Below are 19,673 nucleotides of genomic sequence, written 5' to 3' on the forward strand. Positions count from 1 at the left end.
TTTGTCCGCCTAGAATACCATGTACTAATTTGCAACTTATGAAAACAGCAATGTTGTTTCCTAAGGCTCACTCCCAGCTCAGCAAACACCCCTTTCCTCTTCACTAAAGCCTCTTGGTCTATTGAAGAAACCATTAGACATGCAAATTGAAGAATACAGTGGAAATTCAAGTCTTCCACACTGTTTACAATCAGGACTCAATTGGAGAACTATCTAGGGAGTAAAAATAATTTCAAGACAGTATTCGCATTTTCTTTCATTCTCAAAGTAAGAAATGCTGCTATCTCAGCAGTTCAGGGATTTCAGATTGCATTGAGGAAAAATTACACTGATGGAAATGGTACTCCTCGGTGCCTGGACCACCCGCCCACCAGGTAGGGGAGAATCCAGCCCCTGATTTTTGTTCCATGTATGAGACTGACCCTAAATAGAACGTGATTCAAATCAAAATAAACATTTCACGCACCACTTTCTGCGTAGAATTCGCCAGCATTTCCTGCTCGTGAGATTTTCTAGTCCTGACAACGTTGACCCGTGCCACAGAACGGACAAGGAATGTAAATTGCCAACAACATTGGCCGGACCGAAAGCTCCCGCTGCCGGCCACTGGCAAGGTGCCTCTGCTGTGGGAAAACCTACCATGGGGTGGGTGAATTCTGCCCATGAGTATTTATTGTAATGCAGTTTAAATGCTTTCAAATAATGGAAAGACTTGCACAGATCCCACTACAGATTGTTCAGAATTTGAGATCTCTGCTGCTTGTATGTATTTTTATAGTTGTGTTGCCAATAACTCACAGTCCATTTCTTTTAGATTCAGGAACAATGTGTCTGTAAGCACAATACTGCCGGTAGAAATTGTGAGGTGTGTGCGAGCTTCTATAATGACCAACCTTGGAAGCCAGCTGATGATTACAACACCAACCAGTGTAAAAGTGAGTCATTAGCTCAACCCTTTCTGTGACCCCAGGAAGAATTTCCTGGATTTAGAGCAGGGTAGCAATAATACGGATTTCCAACATCCCATTAGGAAATAGTATTTTAGATGGGTTAGTAGATTGTCAAACATTCATCGTTCATTGCCAAAAATTAGTACTGGGCTATACTTTCATGATATTTGACTATAGGGGTGGGGGCTGCATGGTAATTAGAGGATGGAGGCACTGTCCTGTCTCGCCCACCCTCCCACTCAACATCTGGTCTTTGGACTGTGGGAGGAAACCGGAGCAGCTGGAGGAAACCCACGCACACACGGAGAGAATGTGCAGACTCCGCACAGACAGTGACCCAAGCCGGAATCGAACCTGGGACCCTGGAGCTGTGAAGCAATTGTGCTATCCACAATGCTACCGTGCTGCCCTATGTATGGAGGCACTGTCCTGTCTCGCCCACCCTCCCACTCAACATCTGGTTCTATGCCTGATAAATTATTCCTCTCACCAATGTGTTAACACCCTTTATATCCCATTTTAGGGGTAATACTATAATTTCTTACTCCATTCAGGCACCAGGAGCACATCTGGAATTTGGTTACAATTGCTCCTGCATCTACAACTAACAGAATCAAGGAATGGAATATCTTCCTATTTAATTCCCACATGCTTAGCGAACAGTTTTATAAAATGTTCACTTATAAACTCCAGTTTTATATACAGTTACATGTGGGGCTGGATTCTCTGCTCTGACGCACCACGTTTCTGCTTCAACCCGCTGGTGGGATTCTCCGTTACGTCAGCTGGTCAATGGGGTTTGATATTATGGGCTGCCCCATGCCGTCTGGAAACTTCGGAGAATCACGGTGGAGAATCCCGCCCATGGTATATTTCAATAATTTTGTACTGGAAATAACTCCACATCCTGGTGATAACAGTCCTTATTTTTCAAATAGAACAGCAGGTAGGGCAGCACAGTAGCACAAGTGGATAGCATTGTGGCTTCACAGCGCCAGGGTCCCAGGTTCAATTTGCGGCTTGAGTCACTGTCTGTGCGGAGTCTGCACGTTCTCCCCGTGTCTGCGTGGGTTTCCTCCGGGTGCTCCGGTTTCCTCCCACAGTCCAAAGATGTGCAGGTTAGATGGATTGGCCATGATAAATTGCCCTTAGTGACCAAAAAAGGTTAGGAGGGGTTGTTGAGTTACGGGGATAGGGTGGAAGTGAGGGCTTAGGGGGGTCGGTGCAGACTCGATGGGCTGAATGGCCTCCTTCTGCACTCTCTGTTCTATGTTCAGGATACTGGCAGGGCCTTAGATCAGAGTTTGGGTTTCTAGGCATGTTGTCACAGCACCGTAGTTTCCTGGTCATGGAGATGGAAGTGCTCTGTTTAAATCTTGGTGCATTTAGGTAATGAATGGATGCAGCTTTTAGCGAAAATTTACTTCTCGCTTTCTCCTGCAGAGTGCAACTGTAACAATCACTCCCAGAAGTGTCGCTTCGACCCTGAGGTACACCGAGACAGTGGAGGAATCAGTGGTGGAGTCTGTGACGACTGCGAGCACAACACAATTGGAAGCAACTGTGAGAAATGCAAACCCTCTTTCTACCGCAGGCCAGGACGCGATATTACAGCAATCGACACCTGCATTGGTAAGTGAATTCCACATTGTATCAGAATCAGTGTTAGCAAAGAGAACATTCTAGATCAACATATTGCTGTCAAACGTTCAATTTACTGCAGTTTTGATGACACTCCAAACCTTTACATTGACTTAAACTGGGTCACAGATCATGTGGTATCAAACCCAGCACTAACTGAGAATAAATGAAGAGTCACATTTACATGAAACAGGAAGGTCTATCTGTGGTCTAAATTTTAGAAATTTCTAATCTCTCCCAGAATTTGTGATTCAAAAGCAGAGATAGCAGCAATGACAGGTGTGGAAAATAGAAACATAAATTTTGTACAAAAAAAGAAAGAATTTCCATTTATATAATCACCTTTCACAAACTTTAGTTTGTGAACTTTAGTAACAAAGCACTTTAAAAGCAAATAAATACTTTTGAAATATAGTCACAGTTGTAATGTGTGAAACATAGGAGTCAATTCACTGTTTCACAAACAACAGTGTAAAAATTATCGCAGAGAACCACCAATTGAAAAAGGCTGTAGGGATAAGCCAGGAAACTATAGACCAGTGAGTCTCACATCAGTGGTAGGGAAACTAATGGAGAAGACTCTGAAGGAGAGAATCTATCTCCACTTGAAGAGGCAAGGTTTGATCAACAATAGTAAGAAGTCTTACAACACCAGGTTAAAGTTCAACAGATTTGTTTTGAATCACCAGCTTTCGGAGCACAGCTCCTTCCTCAGGTGAGCTAGTGAATCAAAACAAACCTGTTGGACTTTAACCTAGTGTTGTAAGATTTCCTACTATGCCCACCCCAGTCCAATGCCGGCATCTCCACATCATAGAACATAGAACATAGAACGATACAGCGCAGTACAGGCCCTTCGGCCCATGATGTTGCACCAAAACAAAAGCCATCTAACCTACACTATGCCATTATCATCCATATGCTTATCCAATAAATTTTTTAATGCCCTCAATGTTGGCGAGTTCACTACTGTTGCAGGTAGGGCATTCCACGGCCTCACCACTCTTTGCGTAAAGAACCTACCTCTGACCTCTGTCCTATATCTATTACCCCTCAGTTTAAAGCTATGTCCCCTCGTGCTAACCATTTCCATCCGCGGGAGAAGGCTCTCACTGTCTACCCTCTCTAACCCCCTGATCATTTTGTATGCCTCTATTAAGTCTCCTCTTAACCTTCTTCTCTCTAACGAAAACAACCTCAAGTCCATCAGCCTTTCCTCATAAGATTTTCCCTCCATACCAGGCAACATCCTGGTAAATCTCCTCTGCACCCGCTCCAAAGCTTCCACGTCCTTCCTATAATGCGGTGACCAGAACTGTACGCAATACTCCAAATGCGGCCATACAAGAGTTTTGTACAGCTGCAACATGACCTCATGACTCCGGAACTCAATCCCTCTACCAATAAAGGCCAGCACTCCATAGGCCTTCTTCACAGCCCTATCAACCTGGGTGGCAACTTTCAGGGATCTATGTACATGGACACCTAGGTCCCTCTGCTCATCCACACTTCCAAGAACTTTACCATTAGCCAAATATTCCGCATTCCTGTTATTCCTTCCAAAGTGAATCACCTCACACTTCTCTACATTAAACTCCATTTGCCACCTCTCAGCCCAGCTCTGCAGCTTATCTATGTCCCTCTGTAACCTGCTACATCCTTCCGCACTGTCCACAATACCACCGACTTAGTGTCGTCTGCAAATTTACTCACCCACCCTTCTGCGCCCTCCTCTAGGTCGTTGATAAATATGACAAACAGCAACGGCCCCAGAACAGATCCTTGTGGTACGCCACTTGTAACTGAACTCCATTCTGAACATTTCCCATCAACCACCACCCTCTGTCTTCTTTCAGCTAGCCAATTTCTGATCCACATCTCTAAATCACCCTCAATCCCCAGCCTCCGTATTTTCTGCAATAGCCTACCATGGGGAACCTTATCAAACGCTTTACTGAAATCCATATACACCACATCAACTGCTCTACCCCCGTCTACCTGTTCAGTCACCTTCTCAAAGAACTCGATAAGGTTTGTGAGGCATGACCTACCCTTCACAAAGCCATGCTGACTATCCCTGATCATATTATTCCTATCTAGATGATTATAAATCTTGTCTCTTATAATCCCCTCCAGGACTTTACCCACAACAGACGTGAGGCTCACCGGTCTATAGTTGCCGGGGTTGTCTCTGCTCCCCTTTTTGAACAAAGGGACCACATTTGCTATCCTCCAGTCCTCTGGCACTATTCCTGTAGCCAATGATGACATAAAAATCAAAGCCAAAGGCCCAGCAATCTCTTCCCTGGCTTCCCAGAGAATCCTAGGATAAATCCAATCAGGTCCCGGGGACTTATCTATTTTCAGCCTGTCCAGAATTGCCAACACCTCTTCCCTACGTACCTCAATGCCATCTATTCTAATAGCCTGGGTCTCAGCATTCCCCTCCACAACATTATCTTTTTCCTGAGTGAATACTGACGAAAAATATTAATTTAGTATCTCGCCTATCTCTTCAGACTCCACACACAACTTCCCATCCCTGTCCTTGACTGGCCCTACTCTTACCCTAGTCATTCTTTTATTCCTGAAATACCTATAGAAAGCTTTTGGGTTTTCCTTGATCCTACCTGCCAAATACTTCTCATGTCCCCTCCTTGCTCGTCTTAGCTCTCTCTTTAGATCCTTCCTCGCTACCTTGTAACTATCCATCGCCCCAACTGAAACTTCACACCTCATCCTCACATAGGCCTCCTTCTTCCTTTTAACAAGAGATTCCACTTCTTTGGTAAACCACGGTTCCCTCGCTCGACGCCTTCCTCCCTGCCTGACCGGTACGTACTTATCAAGAACACGCAGTAGCTGTTCCTTGAACAAGCTCCACTTATCCAGTGCGCCCAACACTTGCAGCCTACTTCTCCAACCTATCCCCCCCAAGTCACGTCTAATGGCATCATAATTGCCCTTCCCCCAGCTAATAATCAGCATGGCTTTGTCAGAGGGAGGTCATGCCTAACAAATTTGATTGAATTTTTAGAGCACATGACCAGGTGTATAGATGAGGGTAGTGCAGTTGATGTAGTTTATATGGATTTCAGTAAAGTCTTTGACAAGGTCCCACATGGAGACTTATATGGAAGGCAAATGCACCTGGGATACAGGGTAACCTGATAAGGTGGATTCAAAGCTGGCTGAGCTGTAGGAAATAGAGGGTGATGACAGACGGCTGCTTTAGTGACTGAAAACCAGTGTCCAGTGGCGTACCAGAGATTCGCCAGGTGGTTAACAGTGAGGTTAGGTTTCTTGGGTTGCAAGAGGATATAGACGGGATGGTCAAATGGGCAGATAAGTGGCAAATGGAATTTAACCCTGAAAAGTGGAGGTATTACACTTTGGAAGGAGCAATTTGACAAGGAAATATTCAATGAACGGCCTGGGAAGTCCTGAGGAACAAAGAGACCTTGGTGTGTTTGTCCATAGATCTCTGAAGGCAAAAGGGCAGGTTAATAGGGTGGTGAAAAAGGCAGATGGAACACTTGCTTTAATCAATCGCGGCATAGATTACAAGAGCAGGGAGGTCATGTTGGAGTTGTATAGAACTTTGGTGAGGCCACAGCTGGAGCACTGTGTGCAGTTCTGGTCACCACATTATAGGAAGGATGTGATTGCACTGGAGGGGGTGCAGAGGCGATTCTCATAGAATTTCTCATAGAATTTACAGTGCAGAAGGAGGCCATTTGGCCCATCAAGTCTGCACCGGCTCTTGGAAAGAGCACCCTACCCAAGGTCAACACCTACACCCTATCCCCATAACCCAGTAACCCCACCCAACACTAAGGACAATTTTGGACACTAGGGGCAATTTAGTATGTCCAATCCACCTAACCTGCACATCTTTGGACTGTGGGAGGAAACCAGAGCGCCCGGAGGAAACCCACGCACACACGGGGAGAACGTGCAGACTCCGCACAGACAGTGACCCAAGCCGGGAATCGAACCTGGGACCCTGGAGCTGTGAAGCAATTGTGCTAACCACTATGCTACCGTGCTGCCCAGGATATTGCCTGGGATGCAACATTTAAGTTATGAAGAGAGGTTGGATATGCTTGGGTTGCTTTCGCTGGAGCAGAGAAGACTGAGGAAACCTGATCGAGGTGGACAAGATTCTGAGGGGCATGGACAGGGTGGATAGGGAGCAGCTGTTCCCCTTAGTTGAAGGGTCAGTTATGAGGGGGACACAGGTTCAAGGTGAGGGGCAGGAGGTGCAGGTGGGATTCGAGGAAGAACATTTTTACCCAGAAGGTGGTGAGGGTCTGGAACGCACTGCCTGGGAGGGTAGTAGAGGCGGATTGACTCACGTCCTTTAAAAAGTACCTGGATGAGCATTTGGCACATCATAATATTCAAGGATATGGGTCAAGTGCTGGAAATGGGATTAGGATTGTCAGGTCAGGGCCTTTCATGCGGTGGTACAGACGCGATGCGCTGAAGGGCCTTTTCTGGACTGTATTTTGCTGTGATTCTGAGAATGGACAGGATTGTCCAGCCCTTTCCCCCAAAATGACACCCCCTTCTTGGTGTCAAATATAATGTTGTAAATGTAAATGAGATCGGCTGTGAAAGAACCCCCCCCAGATCTCCCTCTGCTCTCCACCCGTGCCATTTTTCATGCCCAGCGCGAACTAGAAAGAGCCAGCCCATAAATTGAGAAAACAAGAATATTCTCAGGGTAGAACTGTAAGTATTTGCTTTATTTTTCAGAATGCTCATGCAATGGATTGGGGTCCCAACATGATGGCGGCTGTAATCCCATCACCGGCCAGTGTAATTGTCTACCAAATGTAATAGGCTCAAACTGTGACAGGTGCGCTGAGGGCTACTGGAACTTGAGAAGAGGAATTGGCTGTGAGCCTTGTAGCTGTGATTCCAAAAACTCTTTCAGCCAGCGCTGTGATGCGGTACGGTACAACTCACTATTATGTTCTTTGTATCGCAATTAATCGACAGAACTGTTGGTTACTTAGCCAGAACCATGATTTATTAATGTACACGTGGTAAGGTAATGATCAGATACCAAGCAAGTTATCATAAAGTTACATTACACTCTCCTGGAACTATCCTTATGCCCGACTGTCTTCATGTACGCCTTACGACCGTCTGGCGATAGCCGGATATGGCCTGACTTATATCAGCTGCCACCTGCTGGTGGGAGGCCAAACTTCTGAGTACATGTAATGTTATCTACAGGCATAACACCACATCCCCCTTCCTTGGGAGATATTGATGTTTGTGTACAAACATGGTTACTATCTTTACTTTATACATTGGTAATATACAGAAACAATATAAACAGATTTAACTAGGGTGCCCATAAACATATCCCTGGTAGTGTCCGTCTCTTTCGCACAGCTCGTTGTACCTCCCTCACGGGATCGTCCCTGCGACCATTTGGGCTGTAGCCAGCCTTTTCGAAGACTGCTTTACGTACCGGCGTCTTGCTTCATATCCTCTTTACACTGTGGCTTTGGAAGGCATGCATTAAGATTGCCACACGTGTGTCACCAGCTCCTTCTTTGTTCGTGTCTTCCAACAATGGTGTTTACTGCTTCGCTGTGTGTTTTTTGTTTCTTATGTCTCTGGCTTGTCAAGCATCACATCACCTTCTTCTCTTTTGTTTTTGTCAGTGGGATCAGCTTGCTCTCCCACTCTCCTCCTCTTCCACCTTCTTGTTTTAACAATTAGTTTGCAAATTCTTTTCATTTTATGTTTGGGTTTGGGTTTGGCAACCCCTGTTTCGGAGCTGGTCTGCACCCTGTGCTCAGAGCTGGTCTGCACCCTGTGCTCGGAACTGGTCTGCACCCTGTGCTCAGAGCTGGTCTGCACCCTGTGCTCGGGGGTCTGCACCCTGTGTTCAGAGCTGGTCTGCACCCTGTGCTCCGGGGTCTGCACCCTGTGCTCGGGGGTCTGCACCCTGTGCTCAGAGCTGGTCTGCACCCTGTGCTCAGAGCTGGTCTGCACCCTGTGCTCAGAGCTGGTCTGCACCCTGTGCTCGGGGGTCTGCACCCTGTGCTCAGAGCTGGTCTGCACCCTGTGCTCAGAGCTGGTCTGCACCCTGTGCTCGGAGGTCTGCGGATGCTCAGGTGGAACCTGAGGCGCCGGCATGCCATCACGGAATTGTGTGGCCACGCCCAATTCTGCGCCCTCCATTGGAGGTTGGAGCGCTTCGCTCTCTGGTGCCTGGGTGGAAGTCACATCTACGACAACTTGTGCTGTCCCTTCTTGGCTCGCTGGAGCAATGCTCAATGGCTCCTCATCACTGGAAATTTGGGTGCAATCACTCTCTAGCACTGACGACACAGGCGATGGGCCATCCTGGTCTTGTTCGAGTAGATGCGTGTGATCATCTTCTCTAATTCATCGTCCGGTGGAGTTGACTCAAGGATCAGTCGACTATCGGAACCATTTCAGAGACCTGAAATGATTCACCAAGTGCCTCTGGAGCAAGCTTCTCTAAGATTGGTACAATGTCGTCTGTTACTTGCTTGTTCAAGAGCTGTTCCTCTGAGATATCAGCCACTGCCATCTTACTTTTTATTTTGGAGTGCGCCACCTCAGAGCTCTTGCCCTTCTCAGTGTCGTGCGCGGTCTGGGCATCCCCCGTGACCACCTCATCATACGAACATTTCATATCTGTCTTCATCTGGCTCACCTTCCGCACCTTAGCTTTCCACCTCATCTTCGAGGTCAGCATATATATCTTTGTCGTATTCATCATTGGAGTCAGCATCGTCTGCAATGATTTCTCCTGTAAAAAACAACATTGCTCTCGGAGTTATGTGATCACGCAGGAGACAGACAATTTCAAAGCCAGCCTCGGGTTTTGCTGCCGTGCTCTTATTTAACATTCCACCCTGTGGAACCTCAGGAGGACTGAAGAAATTGAAGAGTGAGTCATTTGGTACAGTGTTTGTAACTGTTCCGTGAATGCTTTCGAGCTTTGTGCTTTGGCTTAGTTTTAATTGTTTTCAACGTGACATTTTTTCTTTTCTTCCAGTTGATCTAGCAGCCTGTGCATCCCATGATTTCTAGTTCATCAAAGAAGGAAGATTCAAGCTTGTCAGGCTGTGAATCCATCTGGTGTAGAATCATAGAATCATAGAATTTACAGTGCAGAAGGAGGCTGTACTTTTGTCATCACCACATTTGTAAAATGCCCATTAAGCTCGAACCTAAAGCCCAGAGTAAAGCTCCTCGGCTTCTCATGCTCTCAACATTTAACATTCACATCTTGCAGGTGCTTTAATACGGGCTCATCATTCCCCTGTATCACGCCACTGAGCAGTTGCACCTTCTTGAAGACTGTTAATCAGAATTGCGGAATGCTCTTTGGCTCTTCCAGCTCTTTGTTTGATATGTCATCCTCCGCCTGGATTTCAGCTGAATCCTCATCGAATGACTGCACTATGATATCTTGTAGGGATTTGTAGTATTCAGCTGGCCACCCGTCTTCTGGGACATACAATCGCTCAACTAAGTTTGGGGATTCACATGCATCCTCTCCGATGGTGGACTCAATTTTCATGTCTACAATATAAAACAGTAACATGCACGTTGTGTCGTACGTGCAAAGCTCAAGTTCACACTTGCCAAACGTCTCCATCTTTTTAGTACCGTAGTGAACCGCCAGTCCCGGCCAATCAACGACTTTCAGCTACGTGTTCAGCTTGTGCAAAGCAGACTGACTGAGGGGTTGGCCCTCATTCCAATGTCCAGGTGATAATGAGTTAATTAGAAACACCGTAATTTTCCATCCGGTTTTGATGGTTTCCGGCGAATTCTTACTTGTTTCGTTCTTTTCTGAAATTATATCTTCATCTTTTTGGGTCGGACTCTTCCGGTCCTTGGTTTTAATGAGATCGATAAAGAACTGTTCATCCGGAGACATCTCATCAACAACATTTACTGAGCTTATTTGGTCCACTGTGGGATGAAAAAAACACTGTTTTGCAAAATGACCAACATGGCTGCACTTGGATCAGACTTTTCCAAAGATCAGTCATTGCCATGGGCCATGTCGATTGCCACATTTTTGGCAAAAGATGCGGCTCCTGTCGGTGACTTAAAATGGCCACCTGTACTGAGACCATGGGGTGGATTCTCATGCCGGCAACGCCGAAATCGCACTCGGCGACGGGCCAGAGAATCCAAATTCCCGACAGGATCGGGGCAGCGCCACTTCCGCGATGGTCCGTCCGCTCTGAAGAGGCAACTCACAGAGCCATTGCCTGAGGCCTGCCCCCCCGATGCTCCGCGCCCCCCGACCGGCCGAGTTCCCGATGGCATGGGACACATCTGGTCTCACCCGTCGGGAACACGGCGTGGCGTCAGCGACTCAGTCCAGCGCCACCACAGTCGGGGGGGGGGGGGACTGTTCCGCGGGCAGGGGCAGACATATTCGGGGCTGGGGGCACTGTGGTGCGGCGGTGCAGGCTGCGCGAGTTGGCCTCGGGGTGGACTATTTCGCAGGCCGGGTTCGCGAGTGGCATCCGCCATGTAGCACGGCACGGCCGCTGCAGGCCGCCGCCGAGCGCATGCACGCCACGGACCCGGCAATTCTCCAGGTCGTATCGGCAGCTGGAGCCGAGTGCGCTATGCCCCCAGCAAAACGGGGAATCGGTGCCGTTTTGCACCAGTCGTTCCCACGTCGGCATGGGGACATAGTCTCCAAATCGGAGAATCCAGCCCCACGTTTCATTATGACATACGTCACAACACTAATGGCGCTGGCGTCTTCCTCTATGTTGCTGCCAAAATTCTTCTAGCTGAGTATCACCTACTTGATGTGTTGGGTTCTCTGCTACACAGACGAACCAACATGGTTGCGAATGATACAACTCAGTTTTATTACTAACATTTATTTACAGTGGTAAACTGGTTACTGAGGTTCGATCATAACCCTAGAATCTATGGACCTATTCCTAATACTATCTTGGAGTGGCACTCAGCACATGGTGGATGTCTGAGTGGCTTGCTGTGAGCTCTGTGCCCTGAGCTGTCTCCTGCTGGAATGCCCGGGAAGTGTTGTGTTCCCTGTTTTGTACTGTGTATGCTCTTGCCTGTGATTGGCTGTGGTGTTGTGTGTGTGGTGATTGGTCCGTTGATCTGTCCATCAGTATGTATGTATGTTTGTACCATGATGTTTACCTGAATATCATGATATCCCCCCTTTTTTACAAGAACATGTGCCTATGTGGTTATAAATAGAGATGTGTACTGAGTGCAGCTGAATGTGTGTGTGTGCAATATCTACAGCATGTACATGGGGCTAAACTATATACAAGGGGCGATGTCGGGTGCGACATAACAACAAGGTTGTACCATAAACAAAGAACGGGGAAATGTTGAACGACAAAACGAACTCCTGTAACGACAAGGAAGAACAGAAACATATTAACACAGCGGTATTATGAGTTCAATGTACAAACAGGCTCATAAGTCCAGTCTAGTAGGTGGGCGACGAATTCGGGTTGACCGCCTCAAGAGTGGGTCTGAATCCACCAGATAGGAATGAGCCTGGCCACGGGCGACGACGGAAGGGGCATGGTGGCAGGAAGCTCCACGAAGTCGATATCAGGAACAACAGGAGGGCGTGGTGCCGGCGTAAGTTCCCGTAGCGAGCGTGGAAGTAGGCGAAGAGCCCGGCGATTGCGTCTGCGAATGGATCCATCAGGCATGCGAACCAGGAACGAGCGGGGAGCCACGCGTTGAAGAACTTCGGCAGGTGCTGACCAGCCACCTTCTGGTAGGTGGATGCGGACTTCGTCTCCAGGGGCCAGGGCGGGAAGATCAGTTGCCCGTGTGTCATATACCCTCTTCTTGCGAACGCGCTGCTGTTGCAGTCTGTGTAGTACCGGAGCATGGTTGGTTGTGGATGGATGGCACAGTGGTCCTGAGGGCGCGACCCATCAACAGCTGGGCTGGTGAGAGGCCAGTGGCTAGTGGGGCCGAGCGATAGGCCAGCAGGGCTAGGCAGAAATCCGATCCGGCAGCAGCAGTATCATGACACTACTCACCACTAAAAATGCTGCTAACTATTCCAATTAAAGATGTGCTTAAATTGAGCAGCATTCTGTCTCATTCCTGTTGTTAATTAATTTATTGTCTTTTTTATTATTCATTCGTACGATATGGGTTCCACTGCAAGGCCAGCATTTATTGAGTGTGGAATTGCACTAAAAAGAAGTTGCTTTCTGACGTTTTCTTTTTGTGGGCTTACAGATTTGGCTGGTCTTATATTTCCAGGCAGAGGAAAGTAAAACATGATCTTAAACCCAAGGTTTCATAGCGCATTGTGTATTGAAGTTGTTTCTCTTCCTGCACCTAGTGTTGCACTAAGACTGACTTTCATCTGTTCCCATAGCTACTTATTCCTGGAACAGGTTGCCAGCTTGTCACCAGAGGCTTATAACTTGAGGGATCCACTCGGCACCAAGCATGACAGACTAGGAATCTCTCCCACTCTTACTGCCTCTCATTGACGTGCAGTGAAAGGATTCAGAAGGTTGATACTATTGGCTGCATTAAAAACGCACCTTTTTTGACCATCAAGTCCTGGGGTTGGACTTGAACCCTGGGTTTCTAGCTCAGTGGAAGGGACCCTACCCACTGGGTCAAAAAGCCTCCTGCAGATTGAAGTATTGATATACAATTAGTATAGGTGTAAAGCTATGAAATGTAAATTACACCAATATATTTCCCTAAAATATTTTTTGATATTTGATTGACAAAATAGATGATTCATACTCTGGTATAATTTTTACCCAGATTTTAGAGAGATATGGCGGATACGATGCAAGTGTGATTCAATTAAGCATAAACAACAACTAGCATTTACATGCCACCTTTCACATAGTCAAACATCTCAGGGGTCTCATAGGAACCTTACCCAACAAAATGTGATACGTTTAGATGACAACTATGGGCTTGTGTTCTAACAAGGTGTGTTCAAATCTACAGATTTGTTCTTTGGATAGAGAACAACATCTTTATCTTGGATGATCTTTCATAACATCTTGCTAATATGTTAAATGTCATGCTACACACAATGCTTACAGTATGTCTTTAGGACAACCCTGCCTGAAATACCAAGAAAAATCATGTTTTGAGGGCTTCTCACCCAAGCTCGATGTAAGAGAGTACTGATACGTTACTATCTTGTTGTGACCAGGTGACAGGACAGTGCCCTTGCAGGAATACAAACACTGGAAGAACATGCGGCAGTAGACATTTACATGACTGTCCAGACAACTACTACAGTTTTGGTACAGAATGCAAGGGTAAGTGTCCCAGACCTTAAATTACTTTGTTTCATGAAAAATACATAGATTTTCTCTGATTGAAACATCTGAGTATTTTTCTGTCCAACTGACCTGCTCTGTTAGATTCTACTGAATTCCTGTCGATTTTTGAATCAGGTCTTGTTCCTTTTATCCAAAATGTTATGGAACCTCAATTGTGAACACTGGGATGTTATTTATTAACTGAATCAAATACCTCAGCCTATAATCTCATTCCATTTCTTAACTTTTGACCATAGAGGGTATCAAACACAGAACCAGAGGAAAGCGGCAGGAAAAGGCCATTCAACCCATCATGTCTGTGCGAGCCCAAAAAACAGAAGAAAATTAGTTGTTCATTTAATCACACTTTCCAGCACCTGGTCCATAACCTTGTAGGCTATTGCACTAAACATACATGCAAACATAAACATATATGCAGACATAAACATATATGCAGGCATTGCGCAGCACGGTAGCACAGTGGTTAGCATTGTTGCTTCACAGTGCCAGGGTCCCAGGTTCGATTCCCGGCTTGGGTCACTGTCTGTGCAGAGTCTGCACGTTCTCCCCGTGTCTGCGTGTGTTTCCTCCGGGTGCTCCGGCTTCCTCCCACAAGTCCCGAAAGATGTGCTGTTAGGTGAATTGGACATTCTGAATTATCCCTCTGTGTACCCGAACAGGTGCCGGAATGTGGCGACTAGGGGCTTTTCACAGTAACTTCATTGCAGTGTTATTGTAAGCCTACTTGTGACAATAAAGATTATTATTATAAACATTTATGCACACATATAACATATATGCATACATAAACATCAACATATATGCACACATGAACATGTATGCACACATAAACATAAACATATATGCACACATGAACATCAACATTTATGCACACATAAACATAAACATGTATGCACACATGAACATGTATGCACACATAAACATATATACACACATAAACATCAACATTTATGCACACATAAACATAAACATATATGCACACATGAACATGTATGCACACATAAACATATATGCACACATGAACATCAACATATCTGCACACATAAACATAAACATATATGCACACATAAATATCAACATACATGCACACATAAACATCAACATATATGCACACATAAACATCAACATATATGCGCACATAAACATCAACATATATGCACACATAAACGTCAACATATATGCACACATAAACATAAACATATATGCACACATGAACATGTATGCACACATAAACATCAACATATATGCACACATAAACATATATGCACACATAAACATCAACATATATGGACACATAAACATCAACATATATGCACACATGAACATGTATGCAAGCATACACGTATAAACATATGTAAACAGGACTGGAAGTATGTAGGAAACCAACTGTTATCTGTTTAAAATGGAAACAGGTGATAGGTAAATGGTCGTGGTGATATTAATATGAGATAATGAAAGAAATAAAAGAGACACCGAGAGCCTCTGACTAGCTGAGGAAACTAGAGAAGGACGGGTTGAGGAAGTGAATCAGAACTGTACTGTCTGCAGAGAAGCAAACAGCAGGCAGACACAGACAGAATACTCTGTCAGAATAGTGATCAAATGGAAGGTTCTCGCCAATGATAAACACATTTCCCCACCACCACTCTCTGGATATATTAATGTACCCCGCCCTCATCATCAACATTTGCTGAAGACATAAACATCAGGGGTGGGATTCTCCGACCCCCCGCCAGGCAGGAGAATCGCCGGGGGGGCGGCGTGAATCCCACCCCCGCCGGCTGCCGAATTCTCCGGCGCCGGGGTTTTGGCGGGAGCGGGAATCGCGCTGGTCGGGGGCCATTGGCAGCGCCCCCCCCCCGACGATTCTCCAGCCCGCGATGGGCCGAGCAGCCGCCCGTTTTAGGCCGGTCCCGCTGGCATAAATTAGACTTGGTACTTACAGGCGGGACCTGGCTCAGCGGGCAGCCTCCGGGGTCCACGGGTGGGCGCGAGGGGGTCTGGCCCCGGGAGGGGTCCCCAGGGTGGCCTGGCCCGCGATCGGGGCCCACCAATCCGCAGCGGGCCTGTGCCGTGGGGGCAATCTTTCCCTCCGCACCGGCTGCTGTGGACCTCCGCCATGGCCGGTGCAGAGACGAACCCCCCTGCAGATGCGCTGGGGTGACGCAGCACACGCTGATGCTCCTGCACATGCGGCAACTCGCGCAGGCCGGCGGAGGCCCTTCAGCGCCGGTTGGCGCGGCGCCAACCCAACTGGTGCCGGCCTAGCCCCTGGAGGATTCCACACCTTCCGGGCCGCCCGACGACAGAGTGGTTCACGTCACTCCTCGGTGCCGGGACCATCCGCTCTGCCGGGTAGGGGACAATCCCACCCTAGGTCTATATTCTTGGTTGAGCACTCAACCCATTCAAATCTTTCTCTTACTTTGTGTTATATTTGTAATCTCTCATTCCGGTTCACTACTGTAAAGTTTCAGAATTATGACTAATCATAAAATATGATGTGAGAGCTGATCCCAGTACTCTTATGTAATAATTTTAACTTGATTTTATTCCCTTCAGAGTTTCTTCAAATCTAAGAACTGTTTCTTATCCTTTTATTTCTCTCTCTCTTACTTTTGTTTGCCGTGGGAAACTGGTCAAGTCAGACACGAACAATCCCAAGGCAGCTGTGCTGCAACAGTGGAAATCTTTCTCTGATAGTTTTTCTTTGACTGTGCAGGAGCTCCATCTAGGGGTCTGATTAAGAGCTGCAGTTCAAACTTGGTTCCTCAGATCTGTGCCGAAGCATCGGGCTGGATTCTCCGGTTTTGAGGCTATGTCTGGAGGAAGTGTCTGGTTTTACGACAATAATATCGCAAGACCCCAGCACCAACCCTCTGACCAGTGAGGGGCTGACAGCCGTGCCTTGTGGAACATCCTTACCGTTAGAAATGTCTGGAGAATTGCTGGATCCGTGGCCGCGCATGCGCACAGCGACGACCTGCAGCAGTCACGCCGTACAACATGGGGCCGGCCACGTGCGGACCCGACCTGCCAGACAGTGCCCCCCTGGACACCACTTCGCCACCTCCGGGCCACCCCCCCACCAGTCCCCCCAGCCCTCGGCGAAGCCCCCCCCCCCCCCGCCCGACTGTGGCAGCGCTGGACACAGACTGCCGTCGGGAACTCGGCCCATCGGGGGCGGAGCATCGGGGGAGCGCCTTCAAGTAACGTCCTGAGGCCGTCCCAATGGCGTGCGCCGTACCCCTCAATGACGCCGTTTTGGAGGGGGTGGAGCATCCAAAAACAGGCCCTGCCCCTGATTCGGTTGTAAACAAGGATTCTCCTCTCGATCGCCGATTACGATATCGGCATCGGGCAGCAGAGAATCATCTCATTCCAGTCTCCTACTTTTCCATCACACCCTCTAATATTCCTCTTTTTCAGCCAACCCTTTAATATTGATTCCCTCGCTGTGTCCTTAGCAGCATTGGACAGGGGATCATGGCCCTGTATTCACATGCTAAGTTGCTGATAGAAATATGTCTTATGCATTTCTTGACATTATTGAACCTCCATCATATGGCTGACAGAATGTTTGAGAAGTGGTAATACAGGCCACCCCAAAATAAATGGAACAAAGAGGAGAAACCTGCAAGTGTAAGTCTTCCCCTGTTGGAAATCAAGTTAGGTTTTGCTCTCAGTGTCCTGGTCTTGATCATGCTGCGATTCTATATTAATCACTGTGAGGGGAGGTAGTGGTGTAGTTGTATTGTCACTGGACCAGTAATCCAGACACCCAACGTAATGTTTTGGGGTCCTGTGGTTGAATCCTGCCGCAGCAAGACGGTGAAATTTGAATTCAATAAAATCTGGAATTAAAATTCTAATGGTGACCATGGGCGGGATTCTCCGACCCCCCACCGGGTCAGAGAATCACCGGAGGCTGGTGTGAATCCCGCCCCCGCCGTGTCCTGAAGTCTCCGCCACCAGAGATTCGGCGGGGCGGGAATCGTGCCGCGCCGGTCGGCGGGCCCACCCCCGCCGATTCTCCGGCCCGCAATGGGCCGAAGTCCCGCTGCTGGAATGCCTGTCCCGCCAGCGTGGATTAAACCACCTTTTGAATGGCGGGACAAGGCGGCGTGGGCGGGCTCTGGGGGGGATGAGGGGCGATCTGGCCCCGGGGGGTGCCCCCACGGTGGCCTGGCTCACGATCGGGGCCCACCGATCCGTGGGCGGGCCTGTGCCGTGGGGGCACTCTTTTTCTTCCACCTTCGCCATGGTCTTCACTATGGCAGAGGTGGAAGAGACCCCCTCCCCTGCGCATGCGTGGACCCGCGAAGCCCGTCGAAGACCTTTCGGCCCCGGCTGGCATGGCACCAAAGGCCTTTCCCACCAGCCAGTGGAGCGGAAACCCCTCAAGGTGAGGGTTTGGCCCCCTCCGCACCTTTGGGGAGTCCCAACGTCGGAGTGGTTCCCGCCACTCCATTACGCTGGGGCCCCGCCGGGTAGGGGAGAATCCGCCCCAGGAAACCATTGCCATTGTAGTAAAAACCCATCTGGCTCACTAAAGTACTTCAGGGAAGGAAATCTGCCGTCCTTACCCGATCTGGCCTACATGTGACTCCAGACCCACAGCAATGTGGTTGACTCTTAAACGTCTCCCTCTGAAATGGCCAAGCAAGCCACTCAGTTCAAGTGCAATTAGAGATGGGCAACAAATGCTGGCCCAGCCCAGCGATCCCCAAATCCCAAGAACGAATAAAGGAAACATTGATGTTGCATGATATTAGTTGAATGCTCTGAATCAATCCTCTTTGAAACTTGCTGTCTTGACAGAATGTGATTGTGACCAAAGTGGTACTGAGACCAGCGGATGTGACAAAAGTACAGGACAATGCCTGTGCCACGCAGGCTTTACCGGGAAGCGTTGTAACGAATGTGAGCGGGTCCGTGGTTACTGCTCTGACTTTCCAAATTGCAAACGATGTCACCCATGTTTCCAGATTGTGGATAACCAACTAAGCACGTTAAATATTCAACACAAAGCCTTGGTGAACATAAAGCTGCCAGCTCATGTGGGAAATCATTATGATTCTGAGATACGTGCCCTTGATAATAAACTGCAACAAGTTGAGGCAATAATGGACAATCCAGCTGTGACAGACAGCACAGTCACGAACGTGCACAACAACTACAAGCAGCTCAGGTAGGATGGATGAAATAATCGCTAAAATGTTAATTTGTCACTGTGCACTTTTGCATATTTACTCTTCTTTCAATTGTTACGACACCTTGGGCTGGTGCGCGGTCAATTCTAGCCCCACTTGACCCGGAGTTGCAACACAGGTGAAATTAGATTTTATATTAATGCCGGTGGTTTTGGTTAACCACCCGGGGAGGGGGTAGAGCAGTGGTATTGTCACTGGATTGGTGATCCAGAGACCCAGGGTAATACTCTGGGGACACGGATTAGAATCCATGGCAGATGGTGGAAATTGAATTCATTAAATATCTGGAATTAAAGGTCTAGTGATGGCCATAAAACCATTGTCGATTGTTGTAAAACCCCATCTGCTTCACTAATGTCCTTTAGAGAAGGAAATCTGCCGTCCTTACCCGGTCTGGCCTACATGTGACTCCAGACCCACAGCAATGGGGCTGACTCTTGAATGCCCTCGGGGATGGGAAAGCCACCCAGGATGAAGCTACAAAGCCAACAAAAAGGAATGAAACCGGA

The 19,673-nt window shown here is 47.7% G+C and overlaps 1 protein-coding gene across 2 annotated transcripts in view; it reads left to right on the forward strand.

Annotated features, from left to right (window-relative positions):
* Window positions 1-19,673, forward strand: part of LOC140393615 (laminin subunit beta-3-like) — a 118,580-nt gene that overhangs the window by 43,977 nt on the left and 54,930 nt on the right. For both annotated transcript variants that reach the window (XM_072479885.1, XM_072479886.1), the window contains exons 9-13: window positions 815-935; window positions 2,394-2,582; window positions 7,353-7,549; window positions 13,819-13,927; window positions 18,773-19,142. In XM_072479885.1, the coding sequence (XP_072335986.1) occupies window positions 815-935; window positions 2,394-2,582; window positions 7,353-7,549; window positions 13,819-13,927; window positions 18,773-19,142 (986 nt within the window). The remainder of the gene's footprint in view (window positions 1-814; window positions 936-2,393; window positions 2,583-7,352; window positions 7,550-13,818; window positions 13,928-18,772; window positions 19,143-19,673) is intronic.

This window comes from Scyliorhinus torazame, chromosome 17 (genome assembly GCF_047496885.1).
Source record: "Scyliorhinus torazame isolate Kashiwa2021f chromosome 17, sScyTor2.1, whole genome shotgun sequence".
In the NCBI taxonomy this organism is placed as follows: Eukaryota; Metazoa; Chordata; class Chondrichthyes; order Carcharhiniformes; family Scyliorhinidae; genus Scyliorhinus; species Scyliorhinus torazame.